The 18,380-nt window shown below is 41.1% G+C and overlaps 1 protein-coding gene across 1 annotated transcript in view; it reads left to right on the forward strand.

Moving 5' to 3' along the window:
• Window positions 1-3,609: 3,609 nt before the first annotated feature.
• atp8b2 (ATPase phospholipid transporting 8B2) overlaps window positions 3,610-18,380 on the forward strand; it is a gene marked incomplete at both ends in the record, with an annotated part of 29,929 nt that continues 15,158 nt past the window's right edge. The window contains 13 exons of the mRNA XM_083895248.1: window positions 3,610-3,634; window positions 10,825-10,883; window positions 11,001-11,114; window positions 12,387-12,485; window positions 12,602-12,663; window positions 12,807-12,879; window positions 13,915-13,985; window positions 14,075-14,154; window positions 15,652-15,810; window positions 15,895-15,983; window positions 16,157-16,353; window positions 17,097-17,217; window positions 18,128-18,215. Coding sequence (XP_083751374.1) covers window positions 3,610-3,634; window positions 10,825-10,883; window positions 11,001-11,114; window positions 12,387-12,485; window positions 12,602-12,663; window positions 12,807-12,879; window positions 13,915-13,985; window positions 14,075-14,154; window positions 15,652-15,810; window positions 15,895-15,983; window positions 16,157-16,353; window positions 17,097-17,217; window positions 18,128-18,215 — 1,237 coding nt within the window. The remainder of the gene's footprint in view (window positions 3,635-10,824; window positions 10,884-11,000; window positions 11,115-12,386; window positions 12,486-12,601; window positions 12,664-12,806; window positions 12,880-13,914; window positions 13,986-14,074; window positions 14,155-15,651; window positions 15,811-15,894; window positions 15,984-16,156; window positions 16,354-17,096; window positions 17,218-18,127; window positions 18,216-18,380) is intronic.

The following is an 18,380-nucleotide window of genomic DNA, read 5'->3' on the forward strand; positions in this document are numbered from 1 at the left end:
TATTGTTGTTTTGCATTTCTGAGAGTATTCTACGGTCAAAATCGGTTCATTTTATTTCAGTAAAACAGTTGTCACATAATACACATAAAACACCCCCTTCGGTCACTTCACCTTGTTGGATGAGATGACGCTGAAGGAGCAGCAGAGGGCGCTGTGACACAAACGTGAGAAAAGCATGTGAGTGTCTACCTTTCTTTTTGTAATAATAAAGTGTGTTTTTTTGTTTTTGTTTATATAATTTAATAATCACAGGATTTGAATGCAGAAACATCTCAGCAGTATAACACATGTGAAAAAGGTTGTGTTTTCCACACAGAGAACATAACAAACATGAAAACTGATGTTGAGTCTTTGGGGGATGTTTGGTCCTGAGTGAAGGATGGAGGCAGAGAAGGTGAGGGAGGTGCAGCACCTCCTTCTCCTCCCTCCCTCCCCTCCCTCCCCTCCCTCTCACCCGGACAGAAGCCGAACCCTCCTCCCTCCCTCACCTTGTCACTGTGTCTCCAGCGCGTCCACGGTGCCTGTCTCCCTCCCACCCCAGTGGCCTTAAATCCTCCTCCTCCTCCTCCTCCTCCTCCTCCTCCTCCTCATCATCAGAGGTGAACCTCGCCTCCGATTCAAACTTTCACCATGACCTCGGCGACTGTCGTGCAGCGAGGACGTTCTCAGCACAAACCCACGTAGACCTGTGAGACAACTCGAAAAGGTGGGTGGTGTTTCCTGAGCGGCTGCAGCTGTGTGTGGTTTTTTGCTCTATCAGATGAGAAATATTGACGTTTGTCTCAGTTTTCGTTGTAAAGCTCTTATTTATAGCTACTCTATGTCTCTGTGCCTGCACTAGATCTATACAGTGTTTATGTTCTTTTAGTACAAATAAGCCAGCAGTGTGGTGTAGGAGTTAGTGCAGTTGTTATTTACCACTTTCATTTGTGTGCGTAGAGTAAACGGCAAGTTCAGCATCAGAAAATACTCACTTTAGTATCGTTTCCTTAATAAGAAGTAATTTTTCTATGGTATTGTTCCCTGCTTCCTGATTTAAAACAAAGATCACACTAATTTTAATGGAGTAGTATTGCTGGCATTTTCCTGTCTGAGCAGGATAACCCAAAAAGTAAAGCACGTATTTTAGTTAGAATTCTTGGAATGAAAGATGGAAAACAAATACAGAGTGGCCTTGGTGGAGGTGTGCGCTCTCCGAGTGCTTTCTCTGGATGTTCAATGTTGTTGCTTGGTTTTCTTGTGAAAACATAATCACGTTAAAAAACAGAATAACGTTGTTATTGTTACTCCTGAGGAGAATTAAACCATATATTGCAAAATATAACTTCCCTCAAAATGAATTGACATTGTTTTCTGTCCATATTTATTTTTTATTTTTTTTCTTTAACTTGAAATATTGGACATTTTTATCACAATACTTATTGATTTGCTAACGCTGGTGGCTCCATATCTTCCCAGCCCTTACAGAATCTATATCTACGTACTGTGCTCAGGAACTGTCCATTAGGAATTCTGCCAAGAAAGTTGCTCAGATATTCAGTGTGTGCCTGGTGTGTCTCACTCCCTGCGCTGCCAGCTTGATTTCATAAGGACATTGCAGGTCACTGGGGTTATAGAAGACAGTAAAGCTACAGATGGAGAGCAAGGGGTGAAGAGAGAGGGAGAGAGAGAGGGAGAGGGGGGGAGGGTATGTCATCTGAAAGGTGGCAAAAAAAAAAGCTCTTCTTCTCACTTGATAAATGTGTAGCGTAGAAAACAAGTGAAAGTGCAGTAAACGAGAAGAGCAAGAGACGATGCTCGAAACCGTGTAGCTGAAAGCCGATCAGCCCCGAATCACATGGAAAGAGGCAGAGCAGCTCTTTCTCTGGAGTATCGATCGGTCAACTTGCCGCCTCCAGCCTCCGTCTGCCATGTTGTCGAGTATATACCTGCAAGTGTATGCACCGTAAACCTGAGACAAAGATTTTATTTACGCGCTCGCTGCCGCGGCCTCATCGTCTTGCATCGTACGGTCTCACCTCGCTGTTATTTAGCCCCGAGAACATGAACAACAGAGAGAGGGGGAGAGACGCTGCGAGGTGTGTGTAACATAAAGTAACGCGTCAGCATTAGTGTGGTTGGAGGGAAAGAAAAGTGTAGAGCGAGAGGATGAGGGGATGTGGGAGAAGAGAAGAGAAGAGAAGAGAAGAGAAGAGAAGAGAAGAGAAGAGAAGAGAAGTGAAGAGTGCTGCTTCAGAGGACACTGATAGTGGATCTGGTCTGAGCCACAGTCCCAAGGCACAGTGTCACAGAGACAGATGCAGCTCTTTGCTGCTGGATGTCATTTCCTCATTATGGCTCCAACATAATAGATATGGAGTGTAATTCGTGTGTGTGTGTGTGTGTGTGTGTTATATCTAAACACTGATCAGTAGTCCTGGAGACCAAAACCAGGTCCTAACTTTATTTCTGAGGAACTGGATAAGTTCAGGGCTAAGATTTGTATTGTTGTTACGTTATGGTTACAGTTGGGCATTAAAGGGACACTATGTAGTATTTATGGGTTTATATAACCCAAAATCCACTTTTTTATACATATTATGTGCTCCTGCATTGTCTAGTCGCTGTATAATAGTTTCTGTTTCATTTTCGTAGTGTTTCAAAAAGTCATGTAAAATGACACGGTCGCGGGCCGCGGTTGCATAGCCACTGTTAGCAGCGAGACGCCATGTTTCTACCGGAGCCTGTAAGGACAAACGCGAGAGAACAAATCAAGCGTCTCTTTACTTGTAGCGGAAGTCCCGCCTCCTCTCTCTCCGCTTCGTCTGCTACGGCCGCGGTAGCTCGCCCTCTCCCTCGCCTCACGAACCTCATCTGCTGACACGGAGAAAGACGACGAGGACGACATTTGACCGGCTGCGGATACCGTAGCACTCAGGGAAGGGAGGGGGTGAGCAGAGCAGCAGGTCTTTGTTGTAAATTTCAGCCTCTCCTCTAGATGGCACTATAAACTACTTACTTCACCTTTAACTGGTTATGGGATAATAAGGCTTTGGGATAGCTGTGCACACCTGTGTGTGTGTGTGTGTGTACCTGGTATTCCTTATGTTGTGGGGACCTAAATCTGTTTACACAGTCACATTACGGGGACTTGTCATCCTCATGGGGACAAACTCAGGTCCCCAAAACGTAAATGACAACATTTTAAGGTGAAGAAAGTTAAAGTTAGGTTGAGGTCAGGGTTAGGTCATGGTCAGGGTCAGGGTTAGGGCCAGTACACTACACTTGGAGCCCTGTTCATTTCAAAGAAACGTTTTGTTTTCACAGGTAGTATAAGTACACGGAAAGCTTAATATGCTGTTTTATTTTCATTTCATTTGTCAAATGGCTTTAGTGGCTCCAGATGGAGTTTATGTGGTGAGTTAAACACACAGTTGTGTTCATGGTTTAGTTTTAAACAAAATGAAATGCTTGTTGTGTATAAAACCCTGTGTGTCCGCTGATTAAGCGACTTTCACGGGGTTGTTCTCACCTCAGCACGTGTGTCCTCCTCGCCGCTCAATGGCTTCTCTTCTTTCCCTGTGTAGACAGTCTAATGGGCCAGAGCCGAAGCAAGCCGGCAGAGCGGAGATGTTCAGAAAGAGGCTTCCTCCAGGTCAGTGTACGACATTAAAACGCATTCATTACCTTTTAAACTATAGTGTCACGGTGGCTTCATGGAATATATATGAGGATATCTTTTTATATACGATTCCACACCTAAAGTGTCAAGTTGCATTAACTCAGTGCTGGCTGAAATGCTTTTACACATTTCACATCACAGTTGTTGTGGAGCAGCCTCTCATGTCGGTTGTATTGTGTTAATGTCTACAGCACATTCAGTCCTCACACATCACCCATTAATAATGTAAACACTGAACTGGTTCAACTTAACACGGAAAGGTCAAATCAGAGCACAGTGTGGACAGTAGACAAACACCAATGTCAGGTGTATGTCAGTGACGTTTGTTCCTCTAAAACAGGGCTCTCAAACTGGCGGCCCCCCCCCCCAATCGATTACATGTGCCCCCCCCCCCCCCCCCCCCCACTTAATATCATGTGATAATGAAAACGTGGCCCACGACCTCACCGGCTTTTAAACACAGTGTGTAGCTGAGCTGCCAGCGAGGTGATAGAATATAATATATTTCGTTTGCTAGCAATCTTTTTTATAACAGTAATAATAAGACATTTGGTCATAATTATCCCATTATTAAATGTATCATATACAACATTCAGTTACATATATAAATACGCTTGTACGCTCCTCTCTATGGGACGACCATGGACGTAAACATATTTAAAGGTGCCATATGTAAGAATGTGGCCAAAAACGGTTACTACATTCAAATTCAAAACACCGAGGTCTTTTAGGTTTCGTTTTCTGACGTAACTGGCAACCCGTGGTTGCTCGGCAGCTGAGACTCTACTGACGGCAATGATTGGTAGACGGCGGTAGGTGGCGCCACATGCCAAAACATGATTTCAAAACATAAACATGATTTGCAGTCTGCAAAATATTTTTTTTAATGCAAATATTTTGACTGTACTGTTATTGTTGGTGTTCATCGCAATAATATCGTAAATCGCAATTTTGGTAAGGATAATCAAGCCTTAAATTGTTTTAAATCGTCCCATGCCTTTGCACAAGTGACTTAATCATGTGGTGCTTGATTGAGGATTTTATTTCTGATCTTTGAAATGTGTAACTAGCCTGACTTTTGACTGATAACTGTGTGAAGGTTGTTGGTGTAGTGGCTAGCACTCTTGCCTTTGCAGCAAGACGATGACTCGGCTCATGACCAGGTTGGAACGTGAAGTGTCTTTCTGCATGGAGTTTGCATGTTCTCCATGTGTGTGTGTGTGTTCTCCAGTTTCCTCCCACAGTCCAAAAACATGCAGATTTGGGGAATTAGGCAAATTGGACACTACATTGGCTGTAAGTGTGAGGCTGAGTGATTGATTTGGTGATGATTTGTCTCTCTATGTGACCCTGTGATGGACTGGTGACCTGTGCAGGGGTGTACCCGCCCTTTCGTCCTATGTCAGCTGGGATTTGCACCAGCACCCCATCATGTGACCATCATGTGGACGATAAAGCAGTTGAAGGTGAATGAATGAGAGTGAAGGATTTTTTTTTGTTCAGTCATCCACCATCTTCTCTTCAATTCATACGTCAGGGAGTTTCATCATGTGAACTACCTTAAAATATAGCTGAATATTGATATGATATTACAGTACAGTGACATGTCTGTTTCTGGTTAATTATATACAGTAAATAATCCTAAATGTGTGGGAAATCTAAACTAAAATCACCTGAAAGTTTGCTAGTGGTCATTTTCTTCACCATATAAGATGAGGTAAGTGAACGAGTTGGTGTCCAGTCATTATTGGCACGAGGCTTTTGCGAGAGCTGCACGTGCACAAGCCCAAGCCCCTCCCATTGCAGTGCATCTCAGGGGAAAACGGATGAAACTCGAGTACTGCTCGGGCCATTTTGGCTCCGGCCGCTACCATCGCCTCATATGTGTGTGTTAGATCCAAAATGGCGCGCGGTTTCCTCATCACTCAGCGACGCGCTTAGCCGCGGGAGCTCTGCAGATGCGGTCGCCATGGTAACGTCCATCAAATGCAGAACCTATAATGGGGGTTACGTCATGTGTTTATGTTGTGGTGGAGACTTACGTAGCTTGCGCAGATTCGGCACGTGGGTGCGTCAGTTAATTCAAGTAGCTGCTGGAAAAACTGGGCTGTGTGTGCGTGCGTGCGTGCGCGTGCGTGTACGTGTGTGTGTGTGTGTGTGAAAGAGAGAGAGAGGCAGAGATGGGATAGCGCTGTTAGTCCAACTCCAGCAGAAGTTGGGAGCGGAGCTTCATCACCGGCCGCGTCCTTGCAGAGACTATGTTGCGGTCACTCTGTCTTTGCAACATCGCATATTTAGCGCACAATTCTCGCAGTGACTGTTTAAAGTAAAATTACAAAAAAAAAAGATGACAGTAATCCCGGAGAAATGGTTTCCCATCGTTCTCCCCCTGCACAGACAGAAACAGAAAGGACTTGATGGAGGCAAATCGAGAAAGGGGAGGAGGACAGGTACAGTATAGGGATGTGGAAGGATGCGGTTGGACATTGATGTTATTCATTTGATTCGTTCGTCTCTGTTGTGTTCTCTCATACGTTTGCATCATCAGGTGTTGCCGCCCGTGCAACACGCACCTGACATCTCATTGTTAAAATCATCATAATAATATGAATTAATTCCCTCATTCTCATCCCAAAATAAGCCCACGTCTCATCCCCACTCACTCATCTCCACACAAGCCATGAGAAAACGTCATCTCACGTCAGTGATGCAACACTTCATGTCTCACTGCCCTTCAGTCACTGTCCTCTACGTCATCACTGGTAAACATCAACTAAGATGTGTGTGTGTGTGTGTGGGCTGCAACGATTATTTGATTCATCAGTAAATTAATGATCAACTATTCTCTATTATTATTATTATTATTATTATTATTTTAATAATTAAAACAAGCTTTCTGATTTTTTTTTTTTAAATTTTGAATATTTTCTGGTTTCATTGCTCCATTTGACAAAGAAATCCTGAAAACTGAAAAACTTTGATTTGGGACAAAACGAGAAGTCTGAGAACATCATTGTCGAGGTTTATATACGTATACGTGTGTGTGTGTGTGTGTGTGTGTGTGTGTGTGTGTGTGTGTGTGTGTGTGTGTGTGTGTGTGTGTGTGTGTATAGGCAAACTTGCCTGAATACATTTCACCTCTCATCCGTGAGGCTTCTTCTGTTCATGTAACTAAACTCATGCATGTCCAGTTGCCTACACTGCTGAAGCTTCCTGTCATTTCAGACTTTGCTGCTTAGTTTTTCTCTTGCATTTTTTGTTTTGTTTTCAATGCTTCACCCTATAATTGATAACCTGTTAGTGATTGGATTCAAATTTTAGCTTCAAGCCTGAGTTTTAATGCTTGGAGGAAAAAAAAAATCAATCTGAATCTGAATTTATTGTCCTTATGCGAACGACGTCCTGTGTTTCTGCTGCCCTGAGACTCTGATCAATCCTCCGGGCGCCGTGCAGCCTGTGCTGTCGGCCGCTACACTGCCTCAGCTGTATCCCCTGTTCCTTAACCATCACAAATCATGATGATGATGATGATGATGATGATGATGATGATGATGATGTGCACGTTCATTTGACCTCCAGCTCATCAGTCTGCCACTGGGCCACTTGCATCGTTTCCCAGCAAATTAGATCAGTGTGTGCGTGTGTGTGTGTGTGTGCGTGTGTGTGTGCGTGTGATGGGAGACAGCTCTCCTATTCTGTGTATACGTTATTAAATCATCCACAGTGAGTGATAATCACTTCCCCTCCGAGTCTGATGCCGACTTACAGTAGCTTTTATCATGATGGGGACAATAACATCTTTCCCTCGGCTCAGACTGATGATGCCGTTTTGGTCATTGTTGTTATGACTTCAGTCTGCTTTCACCGCGAGTGCAGGTGAGAGTGCGACGTCCCACCATGAAGAGAAGAGCATTAAAGAGGCAGGAGGTGGATGAAAGAATATGATGCTGCAGTTATTCATTCTGTGTAAGATAGTGCGACATTAAGTATTTTACGTTGAATCGATATTCGTTTACTCTTTTGCGTCTCAGTTGTTTGTGTATAGACCGGATGTTTGCTGCGCGCAACTCAAAGTTCCCCAGTAATGGATCTTTATAGATCTATACAGACCTGCTGCGCAGCAGTTAGTCTGTCAGCGTCAGGGCCTTCTAATGCCCTTGAAGCTGTCGGAGACATTAAACACTTAATGTGCAGTTTGCTAAAAGATGCTCGTCCGTTCAGGTTTGGTTGGTCAGCTTGAACTCAGGAATGACAGGCAGACGAGGCCTGCTCCTGACGTCAGCTGCTGGGAATCTTTGGCTGTGCTTACCTGGCTCACTCATGGAGACTCAGTGATGCAGCCGTTGCAGTTGGCAGAGCCGTCTACTCCAGAGAGTGACATCATGACCTTCAGATAGACTGGAGAAGTGCCAGAGGGAGAAGAGAAGAGCAGTCAGTGGACGGGAAGTGTTCGAATAGATTTTGGACCGAGTGCATTGATGTGAGCAGATAGTGTGATATTGTTATGCTAATCCAAGTTGAAAGACACAACGTAAACATTAGCTTTCAAGGTGCATTATGTAATAAATCTAAAGCAACTGGTCGTAAAATCCTCCTAATATGTCACAGAGACTCAGGAATAATGTTCATATAATAAACTGAACTCACCAACAACAACAGTACAGACAAAAATTTGCATTAAAAAAAAATATTTTGCAGACTGCAAATCATGTTTATGTTTTGAAATCATGTTTTGGCATGTGGCGCCACCTACCGCCGTCTACCAATCATTGCAGTGAGTAGAGTCTCAGCTGCCGAGCAACCACGGGTTGCCAGTTACGTCAGAAAACGAGACCTAAAAGATCTCGGTAATTAGAATTTGAGTTAATTAAAAGTATTAAAAGTAACCGTTTTTGGCCACATTCTTACATTCTTTAACTCAACAATTGTCCAGAAAACATGCTGAATTACAATATTAACATTAGCATAATAACACAATCTGTTATCATCATTTGCTGCAAACATAACGAAGTTGGACATTTGAGAGTAGTTTGTATTTTTAAATTAACTCATTAAACAAATCTATCTGTAACGACAAAGGGAAGCTCGTCGAGTGACCCTTGTGTATTTGGTGAAGCTGAACACAACAGTGACAGAGATCTAAGATATAAACTGTGAGATGAGAGAAGGTGTCAAGCTGCTGCAGAAGCACAGGAAACCACAGTGTCATTGTTTGTTTGTGCGAGTTTTATTCCGAGGTGATGTCTTCTGTTGTCCCTTCCTGTGGCACCAATAGTTTCAGGTCCTCCGTGCCTCTGTGCACAAAACAAAACTGATTTTTAACCTGTGCATGCATGTGTGCATATACACTGAGCTGTGCACGGCCTTGTGCAAAAACAGGTCTGTCATTTCATTTAAAAAGCAGTCTCATTAATATTAGAGGAGAGCGGCCGGGTGGAGGAGGAAGAGGAGGAGGAGGAGGAGGAGGAGGGGATCTCCCAAATTACTGTGCATCAGCATAAACAGAAACTGAAAAACAGCTTCAAGGTAAAGAGCAGGGTCAGGAGTGAAGAGCTAGACATGCCACTGTTTAACTTCACAGTATCTCTGACACAACTGGGGTCTGAATAACACATTGTGTGCTGATGCATTTACCGATTAGCCACAAGTTCAAAAGTGTTACTACTTTACATTTAGCATACAAATCCAAAAAAAAAGTATGCAGTGACTACTGCACTGCACTGAAGAGTACAAGTACTGAGTTTCTCCGGATTTATTTTTGAAATATTCAGAGCAACACGATGATTGTGACTGTGTGTTGTAGGCGTTGGTGGCAGATTCTGAGGCCTTCAGGACGGGGGTTAGGGGGCTGACATCTTCGAAAAAGACAAATGCAACGATAAATGTTTGCATGGCCCGAATATAAAATCTAAAAATTCAATACTACAACTAAAAGTAGCCTCCTCACTAAAATGGACTATGCAGCGATGAAACTGTATTTACTGCAACTGCACTGCAAACTGTTATTTCAAAAAGAAAAGAAACACCATCAAACACAGATGATGGAAATATAACTACACTAGTGTAAGGACAAGAAATTATAACATAATAAGCCACGCCCCTTCCTGTATGTTTTTCAAGTTATTTAATTTCAAATGTTAAGAGGTTATAATGTCCAAAAATAATAGTGTCTGTGCTCCAGTTTCTGTGATGAGAAGTAGCTCATACACAGAGGTGTGGTTTCTCCTTTTGGCCACAAGGTGGAGAATCCAATCCAAAGCACATGTGTATGAGAACAGTTTCCTCACGGTTCTATAGCGATAGCTGCGCTAAAGAAATGTATATTATAATTTTCTTTCAGCGCGAGAAACACAATGTGTGGCAGGAGTGCGTGGCAAAAGCCTGAAACGCGTCACAGAATTGAGCAAAGGTGGAAAAAGTACTAAAATATTGTACTCAAGTAAAAGTACCAATACTTTGATGAAATGTTACTCAAGTAGAAGTAAAAGTAGTCATCTGAAAATGTACTCAAGTAAAAGTAGTTCATTTGAAATGTACTTTAAGTAAAAGTTACTTAGTTACTTTGCGTGGGGTGTGAGGGTAGTAGAAATATGACAAGGGGTCAGAAATCTATTTTGGAGCTCACACGTCCGGCGCGACACAGGATATTACGTCACTTTGCGTAATAGTGCTGGTTCTGGTGTATATTTTCCCCCTGTAGGTCTTCATTGTGCTGAATTTTTATTTTTACTCGGTAACGGATAGGATTTATAAAGTAACATAGTACAATACTTGAGTCAATATGTACTCAAGTAAAATACAAAATCCTGATTTTAAATTGTACTTAAAAAATACAAAATACTCAAAAAAAGTATTCAATACAGTAACTTGAGTAAATGTATTTAGTTACTTACCACCTTATATAAATATTTTATATGTAAAAATAGGAATAAACCTGCAGATGGACAGCACAACTGGGTAGCAACGTTTTTTTTTGGCATCCAGCAACAACCAGAAAATATCTCCCCTGGTGCTCAAAGAATATTAAAATATACAGATTTGTATGTGTTTATTTATTTATCTATTTCCAAGTTTGCAGTAACACACAGACTCAGCGGTTTTGGGCGCTTGTTTCCGTACTGTATCGTCCTTTATGACTCATTTAATGTCTTGTGTTTCTGCAGAGGAGGAGAGACGGGTCAGAGCCAACAACAGAGAGTACAACGAGAAGTTCCAGTATGCGGTGAGCCTATCTGGTTTTCTCTTTTTCTAAATTTAGGTCACCAAAATATATCCTCTGAGGCAGGATCTTTAAAAGAATTCACTTTCAATGTTCTTTTTGTCCCGTCCTGTCATCTAGAGAAACTACATCATGACATCCAAGTACAACATCATCACCTTTCTGCCCGTCAACTTGTTTGAGCAGTTCCAGGAAGTAGCCAACACCTACTTCCTGTTCCTGCTCATACTGCAGGTGAGGACACGGGGAGAAGGAGGGATGGAAAAAGAGTCTGGTAATGAAAGATGGAGAGAGGAACATCTGTGAGTCTGTGTGATGGCGCAGTTGGAGTGTACACAGGTTACATCATTAGTTATATTTAGAAGGGTTGATCATAGATGATTTTATTGATTTATTTGTACTTGTGTTATAAGATAAGATAAGATAAGATAGTACTTTATTAGTCCCAAAGTGGGGGAATTTCCAGTGTTACAGCAGCAAGACAATAAAGAGAAGGATAATAAATAATAAACATGCATTACCAAAAAGAAATACAATTTATAAAGTACAATATATAAAGATATTAACACTGACTATAAAAATAGGTTTAAAAATAGAATGTAGAACCGGTCTGCAGAATATACACAGTATTCACATGGTATTTACAGTATAAGGAAACAAGGTTGAGCTATTAAATAAGGATATTAAATAAGGATATGGATATTGCACTGATGAGAAAAACTACAGTATAAAAAAATTGACATTATGAAAAATATACACTGAATAATAATACACTATTTCACTGATATGAAAGTGCACAACCATGCAATATGAAATTGAAACATGAATTCATAATACATATTTCAATTAGACACTTTTCATGATTGGAAAGGAGCAGTGAGAAGAATACAATTCTTAAGGAGGATGGAGGTATTCAAGATTCAAATAAGTGCTCACTTCAAGAGGAATTTATGTATTCATTTCTATATCAGTGCTTATGGCGGTGGAAGTCTTTTCTTACATGAAAAGTTTTATATTTGTTCATTATTTTGAACTATGAACTTCAGTGCAGACACACCACCAGCAGGACAACATTTAATTGTTTGTTCTGCCAATTAGATATTGTTACTATACCATTACACTGGCATTGAGTGTAAATGGTTGAATGAAATAGTGTACTGTAAAGCCCTTTCAGTGTTTGGCAGTGCTACCTAAATACAGACCATTTACTTAATTATGATCAAAATAAATGAAAATATTGCCATTGTAAGCCGGTTAGCCTGCAGAAGTACAGCCTCAAATATCCACCAATGGCTTCTTAATTAATGATTAGCATCTACTCCTCAAAAGACTGTGGGTATTGTACTTTACAGCTGTCTGTGATTCTTGTGTCCACATAGAATTTACGTGGTAGTCAGAGTAAAAATGAGCTCAGGTTCAGATGCATCTGTCTCTGTGTCACACACACAGACTCTGCGTCACTGTTCAAACGATTCTGAAGATCACACCCTCTCTGTCTCTGTTCAGTTGATACCTCAGATCTCCTCCCTCTCCTGCTTCACCACCATCGTGCCTTTAGCTCTGGTGCTGAGCATTACTGCAGTAAAAGATGCCATGGACGACTATGTGAGCATCACCGCACTCATGGACTTACACACTGAATATGTGCACAAATAAGCTTCTGTTTAACATGGTGACCTCCAGGTCCTGAGAAGCTCACCGTAAACTTTGTCTCCCTGCAGTTTCGTCACAAGAGCGACAACCATGTAAACAACAGACAGTCTCAGGTCCTAATCCGTGGCCTGTGAGTCTGTCTTTATAAGTAATAACTTTAATGTGTGTCTTAAAATTGATCTTATAACGTAGTATTATTCTGGTTCTAATGACATTTTTCAAAGTTTCCTTGAAGAGTTCATGTTACTGTTTCTCTGGTTTTTGCTGGCACAGTCTTCAGAGTGAAAAGTGGATGAATGTTCGAGTGGGTGACATCATTAAACTGGAGAACAACCAGTTTGTGGCAGTAAGTGACACAAACATACATCGTCATCATTTAACCCTATGTGAGTTCTTGAGCCCTCCACATGACCAGTGTGACAATGTTTAAAATAAAATGATGGGAATCCCAACAGGGAAACCAGACAGAGATGCAAGTGCTGCGTTGGCCACTTTGCCCATGTGTACTGTGAGACATGCAGAGTGCATCTTTGTCTGAACAACTGTTTTCAGGCATACCATCACTAAAAAATATAAAGGTTGTGAACCGCAAAATGAAAAATAACTGAAATGTTACGTCTTCCAGACTTTCACCCTGCCAGTTCCATTGCTGCATTGTTTTTGTTGGGTTTGTTTGTGTATTTTTTGCTCAAGAAAAAAAAGAATCTTTGAGCATTGTGACCCGATGTATCAAATATGATACAAATTAAAACTCCTTTAGGTGCATTATGTAATAAATCTAAAGCAACTGGTCATAAAATCCTCCTAATATGTCACAGAGACTCAGGAATAATGTTCATATAACAAACTGAACTCACCAACAACAACAGTACAGACAAAATATTTGCATTAAAAAAAAATTATATTTTGCGGACTGCAAATAATGTTTATGTTTTGAAATCATGTTTTGGCATGTGGCGCCACCTACCGCCGTTTACCAATCATTGCAGTCAGTAGAGTCTCAGCTGCCGGGCAACCACGGGTTGCCAGTTACGTCAGAAAACGAAAACCTAAAAGACCTCGCTATTTTGAATTTGAATGTAGTAACCGTTTTTGGCCACATTCTTACATATGGCACCTTTAATGGTTTGGGCTTTACATGGTTAAAGGACAGCCTTAACAAAACTAACCCATAACCAGTTGGTGCCTAACCCTAACCCTAGCCACAATTCAAAACTTGGCCCTAAACTTAACCAGTTGCTCAAAAATTCTGCTTTGCCTCGTCAGGAGCAGGTTTTGGTCTCCATGAGGACGACAGTACACATTTGCTTCCTTAGAACTGATTTGCTGTCACCTGTGCTGTGCAGCGGATGCTAACCTCAGCTGTCGTATCTATTTCCAGGCTGACCTGCTCCTGTTGTCCAGCAGCGAACCTCACGGACTCTGTTACATTGAGACAGCCGAGCTGGACGGGTCAGAAAACACACCACACCTCGTCATCGCTGACTCACAATCTGCCGCAAATCTGCATCTAAATCGCTGCATGTCGTGTTATCTTGCAGAGAGACCAACATGAAGGTGCGTCAGTCTGTATCGGTGACATCCGAACTTGGAGACCCAAACAACCTTTCCTCATTCGACGGTGAGATTTGAAAAAAAAACAAAAAAACAATGCGCCGTCATCTTCTTGTCTCGATTTGATTCAACTTTCTGTTTTGCTAATGTGAAGGTCAGTGGTTTACCGTCTGCCACCTTGTGTGTTTAACACAGATCTTATCCACCCTCACACAGAAATCACACTCACACTTTGAGCATTTCCCTGCCTGCGTTAAACGACAGCTTCATCGCCCGTCCGCCCACCAGCTCACAAACCAGAGACTTTCATGTCAGCACATCCCACACACACACACACACACACACACACACACACACACACACTCTTGTTTTTGCTGCATACTGAGGACTGGGTTGCTGACAAAGTGAGGACCAGCATTTCCACTTTATAAATCAACACAATTACAAATATCTACTTCATGAATGACATCTACAAAGAACTACTGGTTGCAGTACCTTAAAATGTCTGCAGGTGATGCCCCAGAGCAAAAAGGGCTGGAAAACTTTTTCGATGTTTTTTTTTGTTTTGTTATTTTTGGTCCAAAATTTGACAAAAACGTCATACTATACTATGTCGTCCAAAATTTTGAAAAAAAAATTTGACCCAAAATTTTTGGCTCAAAATTTGAGTCCAAAATTTGAAAAAAAAATTTCACCCAAAATCTTTGGTCCAAAATTTGACAAAAACGTCATACTATACTATGTCGTTCAAAATGTGAAAAAAAAAATTTGGTCCAAAATTAAAAAAAAAAAATTTGGTCCAAAATTTGACATAAAAGTCATACTATACTATGTCGTCCAAAATTTGAAAAAAAAATTTCACCCAAAATTTTTGGTCCAAACTTGACAAAAACGCCATACTATACTGTCGTCGAAAAAAAAAAAAAAAAAATTTCACCCAAAATTTTTGGTTCAAAATTTGACAAAAACGTTGTCCAAAATGTGAAAAAAAAAATTTGGTCCAAAAAAAAAAAAAAAAAATTTGGTCCAAAATTTGACAAAAAAGTCATACTATACTATGTCGTCCAGAATTAGATTTTTTGTTTTGGACAAATTGAGTATAGCATGTTATAGCAACCTAAGGAAGTGATTTCAATGAAAACAAAGTGAGGACCGGCCAAAATGTCCTCACTCCGTAAAAATGACCTCACTTTGTTGGTTAAAAACCCTCACTGGTCCTCAGTATGTTGCAAGTACAAGAACACACACACACACACACACACACACACACACACACACACACACACACACACACACACACACCTGAGCAAATCCATTACTGCAGCAAGACAAATGCAAACTCACACTTTGCCTCATATTAGCTTACAAAAGGTGGGTGTTTCAGCATTTTGTGTGTGTGTGACACTATGATGACAGGAGGGTTGATAAATTCAACAATGCATCATGGAACCTGAACAGTATGCCTAGCGCTGTAATTACATTTGGTGTATATCTATGATATAGTGTTCAATATGCTGTTTGTGTGTATTTTGTTGTGTTGTATTGTGTTGTGTTGTGTGTGTAGGTGAAGTGGTGTGTGAGCCCCCCAACAACAAGCTGGATCGTTTCTGTGGAACTCTGTACTGGAGGGACAAGAAGTACACTCTCAACAACCAGAACATGCTGCTACGAGGATGCGTCCTCCGCAATACCGAAGCCTGCTATGGCCTCGTCATCTTCGCAGGTTGTTGTGTCTGTTGTGTCGTATTAGGGAGTGACGCGCGACACGCGACGTCCGACTCTAAAGGAATGTGTTTTCCGCCCTCAGGCCCGGACACCAAGCTCATGCAGAACAGCGGTCGCACTAAGTTTAAGCGGACGAGCATCGATCGTCTGATGAACACTCTGGTCCTCTGGGTAGGACATCCCAAACTTCTCACTTTCATCGCTCATAACTATTTCAGGACACGATCCCAGAGACTTCAGTCGAGTTTCATGTAATGTAGGAAGTCCTAATGTGAGCTCCACCGATCCAAAGGACCTCCCTGAGCTTCCCCCTCAATGTTTCTATATCTGTGTGTCCCTGACAGATCTTTGGCTTCCTCGTGTGCATGTGTGTGATCTTGGCCGTTGGTAATGCAGTGTGGGAGCGAGAGGTGGGCTCCCTGTTTCAGAGCTACCTGCCCTGGGACCCGCCGGTGGACAACTTCCTGTTTAATGCTTTCCTCTCCTTCTGGTCCTACGTCATCATCCTCAACACCGTGGTGCCTATTTCTCTGTATGTCAGGTGAGGAGACGTCCACGATCGAGATGTTTATCTGGCATCGGATGGAATTATATTGTGACCGACTACATACAAATGTGCCAAAAAATGCAGAGAAGATTATGTCTTAACTCATTATTATTATTATTGTGCATATTGGAGAGGCAATTTGTTTCTACGGGGCATAAAACATTGACAATTCCTGTGTTTCATCACACGTTTAAAGGTGACATATGTAAGAATGTGGCCAAAAACGGTTACTACATTCACATTCAAAATACCGAGGTCTTTTTGGTTTCATTTTCTGACATAACTGGCAACCCGTGGTTGCTCAGCAGCTGAGACTCTACTGACTGCAATGATTGGTAGACGGCGGTAGGTGGCGCCACATGCCAAAACATGATTTGCAGTCTGCAAAAGATTTTTTTTAATGTAAACATTTTGTCTGTACTGTTGTTGTTGGTGAGTTCAGTTTGTTATATGAACATTATTCCTATTCTCTGTGACATATTAGGAGGATTTTATCATTTATTACATAATGCACCTTTAAGTTGTGCTATTTAGCAATTAAAAGCAGTTCATTTTGTTCATGTAGTTGTTATCAGACATAAACATCAGAGGATTCTGGGTTATATGCAGATAATGAATGATAATATTTTGAAAACAAAATATAGTATATGCTTATAAATATATAAATATATAAATATACATAATGCACCTTTAACTTCTGTGACCTTGTCTCCTTTCCTCGTCTGTTTGTGTATCAGTGTGGAGGTGATCCGGCTCGGTCACAGCTACTTCATTAACTGGGACCAGCAGATGTTCTGCTCTCAGTGTAACACAGCAGCCGAGGCCAGGACCACCACTCTAAACGAGGAGCTGGGTCAGGTGAGCAAATACAGTCTGTGTGTGTATTATGTGACCTGCATGTTCCTCCTCTCTTGTCTGGCCTCTGTTGATTTCAGTGCTTTCTTAATCAGTTTACTATTTGCATAAATAATAATTTTAAAAAAAAGCCTTTTACCTGCATTTCTTCCAAGGAAGAAGATACATTTCGGTTCAGAGATGATGAGATTAAGCTAAGAAATGTATCTCTTATCCAGACTAAAATTAATACAACTCAGAAATAATCCATGATCCTCCACATGAAGCCAAACCCAGTTGACATAGGGTGAAAGGTGGAGTTCACCCTGGACAGACCAACAATCATTCACTCTTACACCAACAGAACATTTAGAGTGCTCATCATACTTCCTTTGTAAGGATTTTTAAAAACTCCTTTTTAACTTTTAAATTAGCCTTTTATAATCTAGTTTGAAACTTGTTTTTACATATATATATATATAATATATGTTATGGCTCAGATTGTTTTACTTAAAGGTGCATTATGTAATAAATCTGAAGCAACTGGTCATAAAATCCTCCTAATATGTCACAGAGACTCAGGAATAATGTTCATATAACAAACTGAACTCACCAACAACAACAGTACAGACAAAATATTTGCATTAAAAAAAAATATTTTGCAGACTGCAAATCATGTTTACGTTTTGAAATCATGTTTTGGCATGTGGCGCCACCTACCGCCGTCTACCAATCATTGCAGTCAGTAGAGTCTCAGCTGCCGAGCAACCACGGGTTGCCAGTTACGTCATAAAAAAACGAAACCTAAAAGATTTTGAATTTGAATGTAGTAACCGTTTTTGGCCACATTCTTACATATGGCACCTTTAAGATTTTCTTTAGTTGTAATAGTCATGTTGCAGTTGCTGTTGTTATTGTTTTTTTTTTTTTTTAGGTTGAATACATCTTCAGTGACAAGACAGGAACTCTTACTCAGAACATCATGACCTTCAACAAGTGCTCCATCGATGGAAGAACTTACGGTTAGTGCACAAATAAACACACACATACACTTGTGAACATACATGTAATATTTAAGTTGCCCAAACAGGGCACAGGGAATTAGTTGTAGCAACTTCATTTATCCTCACAATTAGTATCAAACTGTGTGGAGTTGTCATCAGGTGATTTTAATGAGTGTTAGCTGA

This window comes from Microchirus variegatus (genome assembly GCF_963457635.1).
Source record: "Microchirus variegatus genome assembly, chromosome: 1".
NCBI lineage: Eukaryota > Metazoa > Chordata > Actinopteri > Pleuronectiformes > Soleidae > Microchirus > Microchirus variegatus.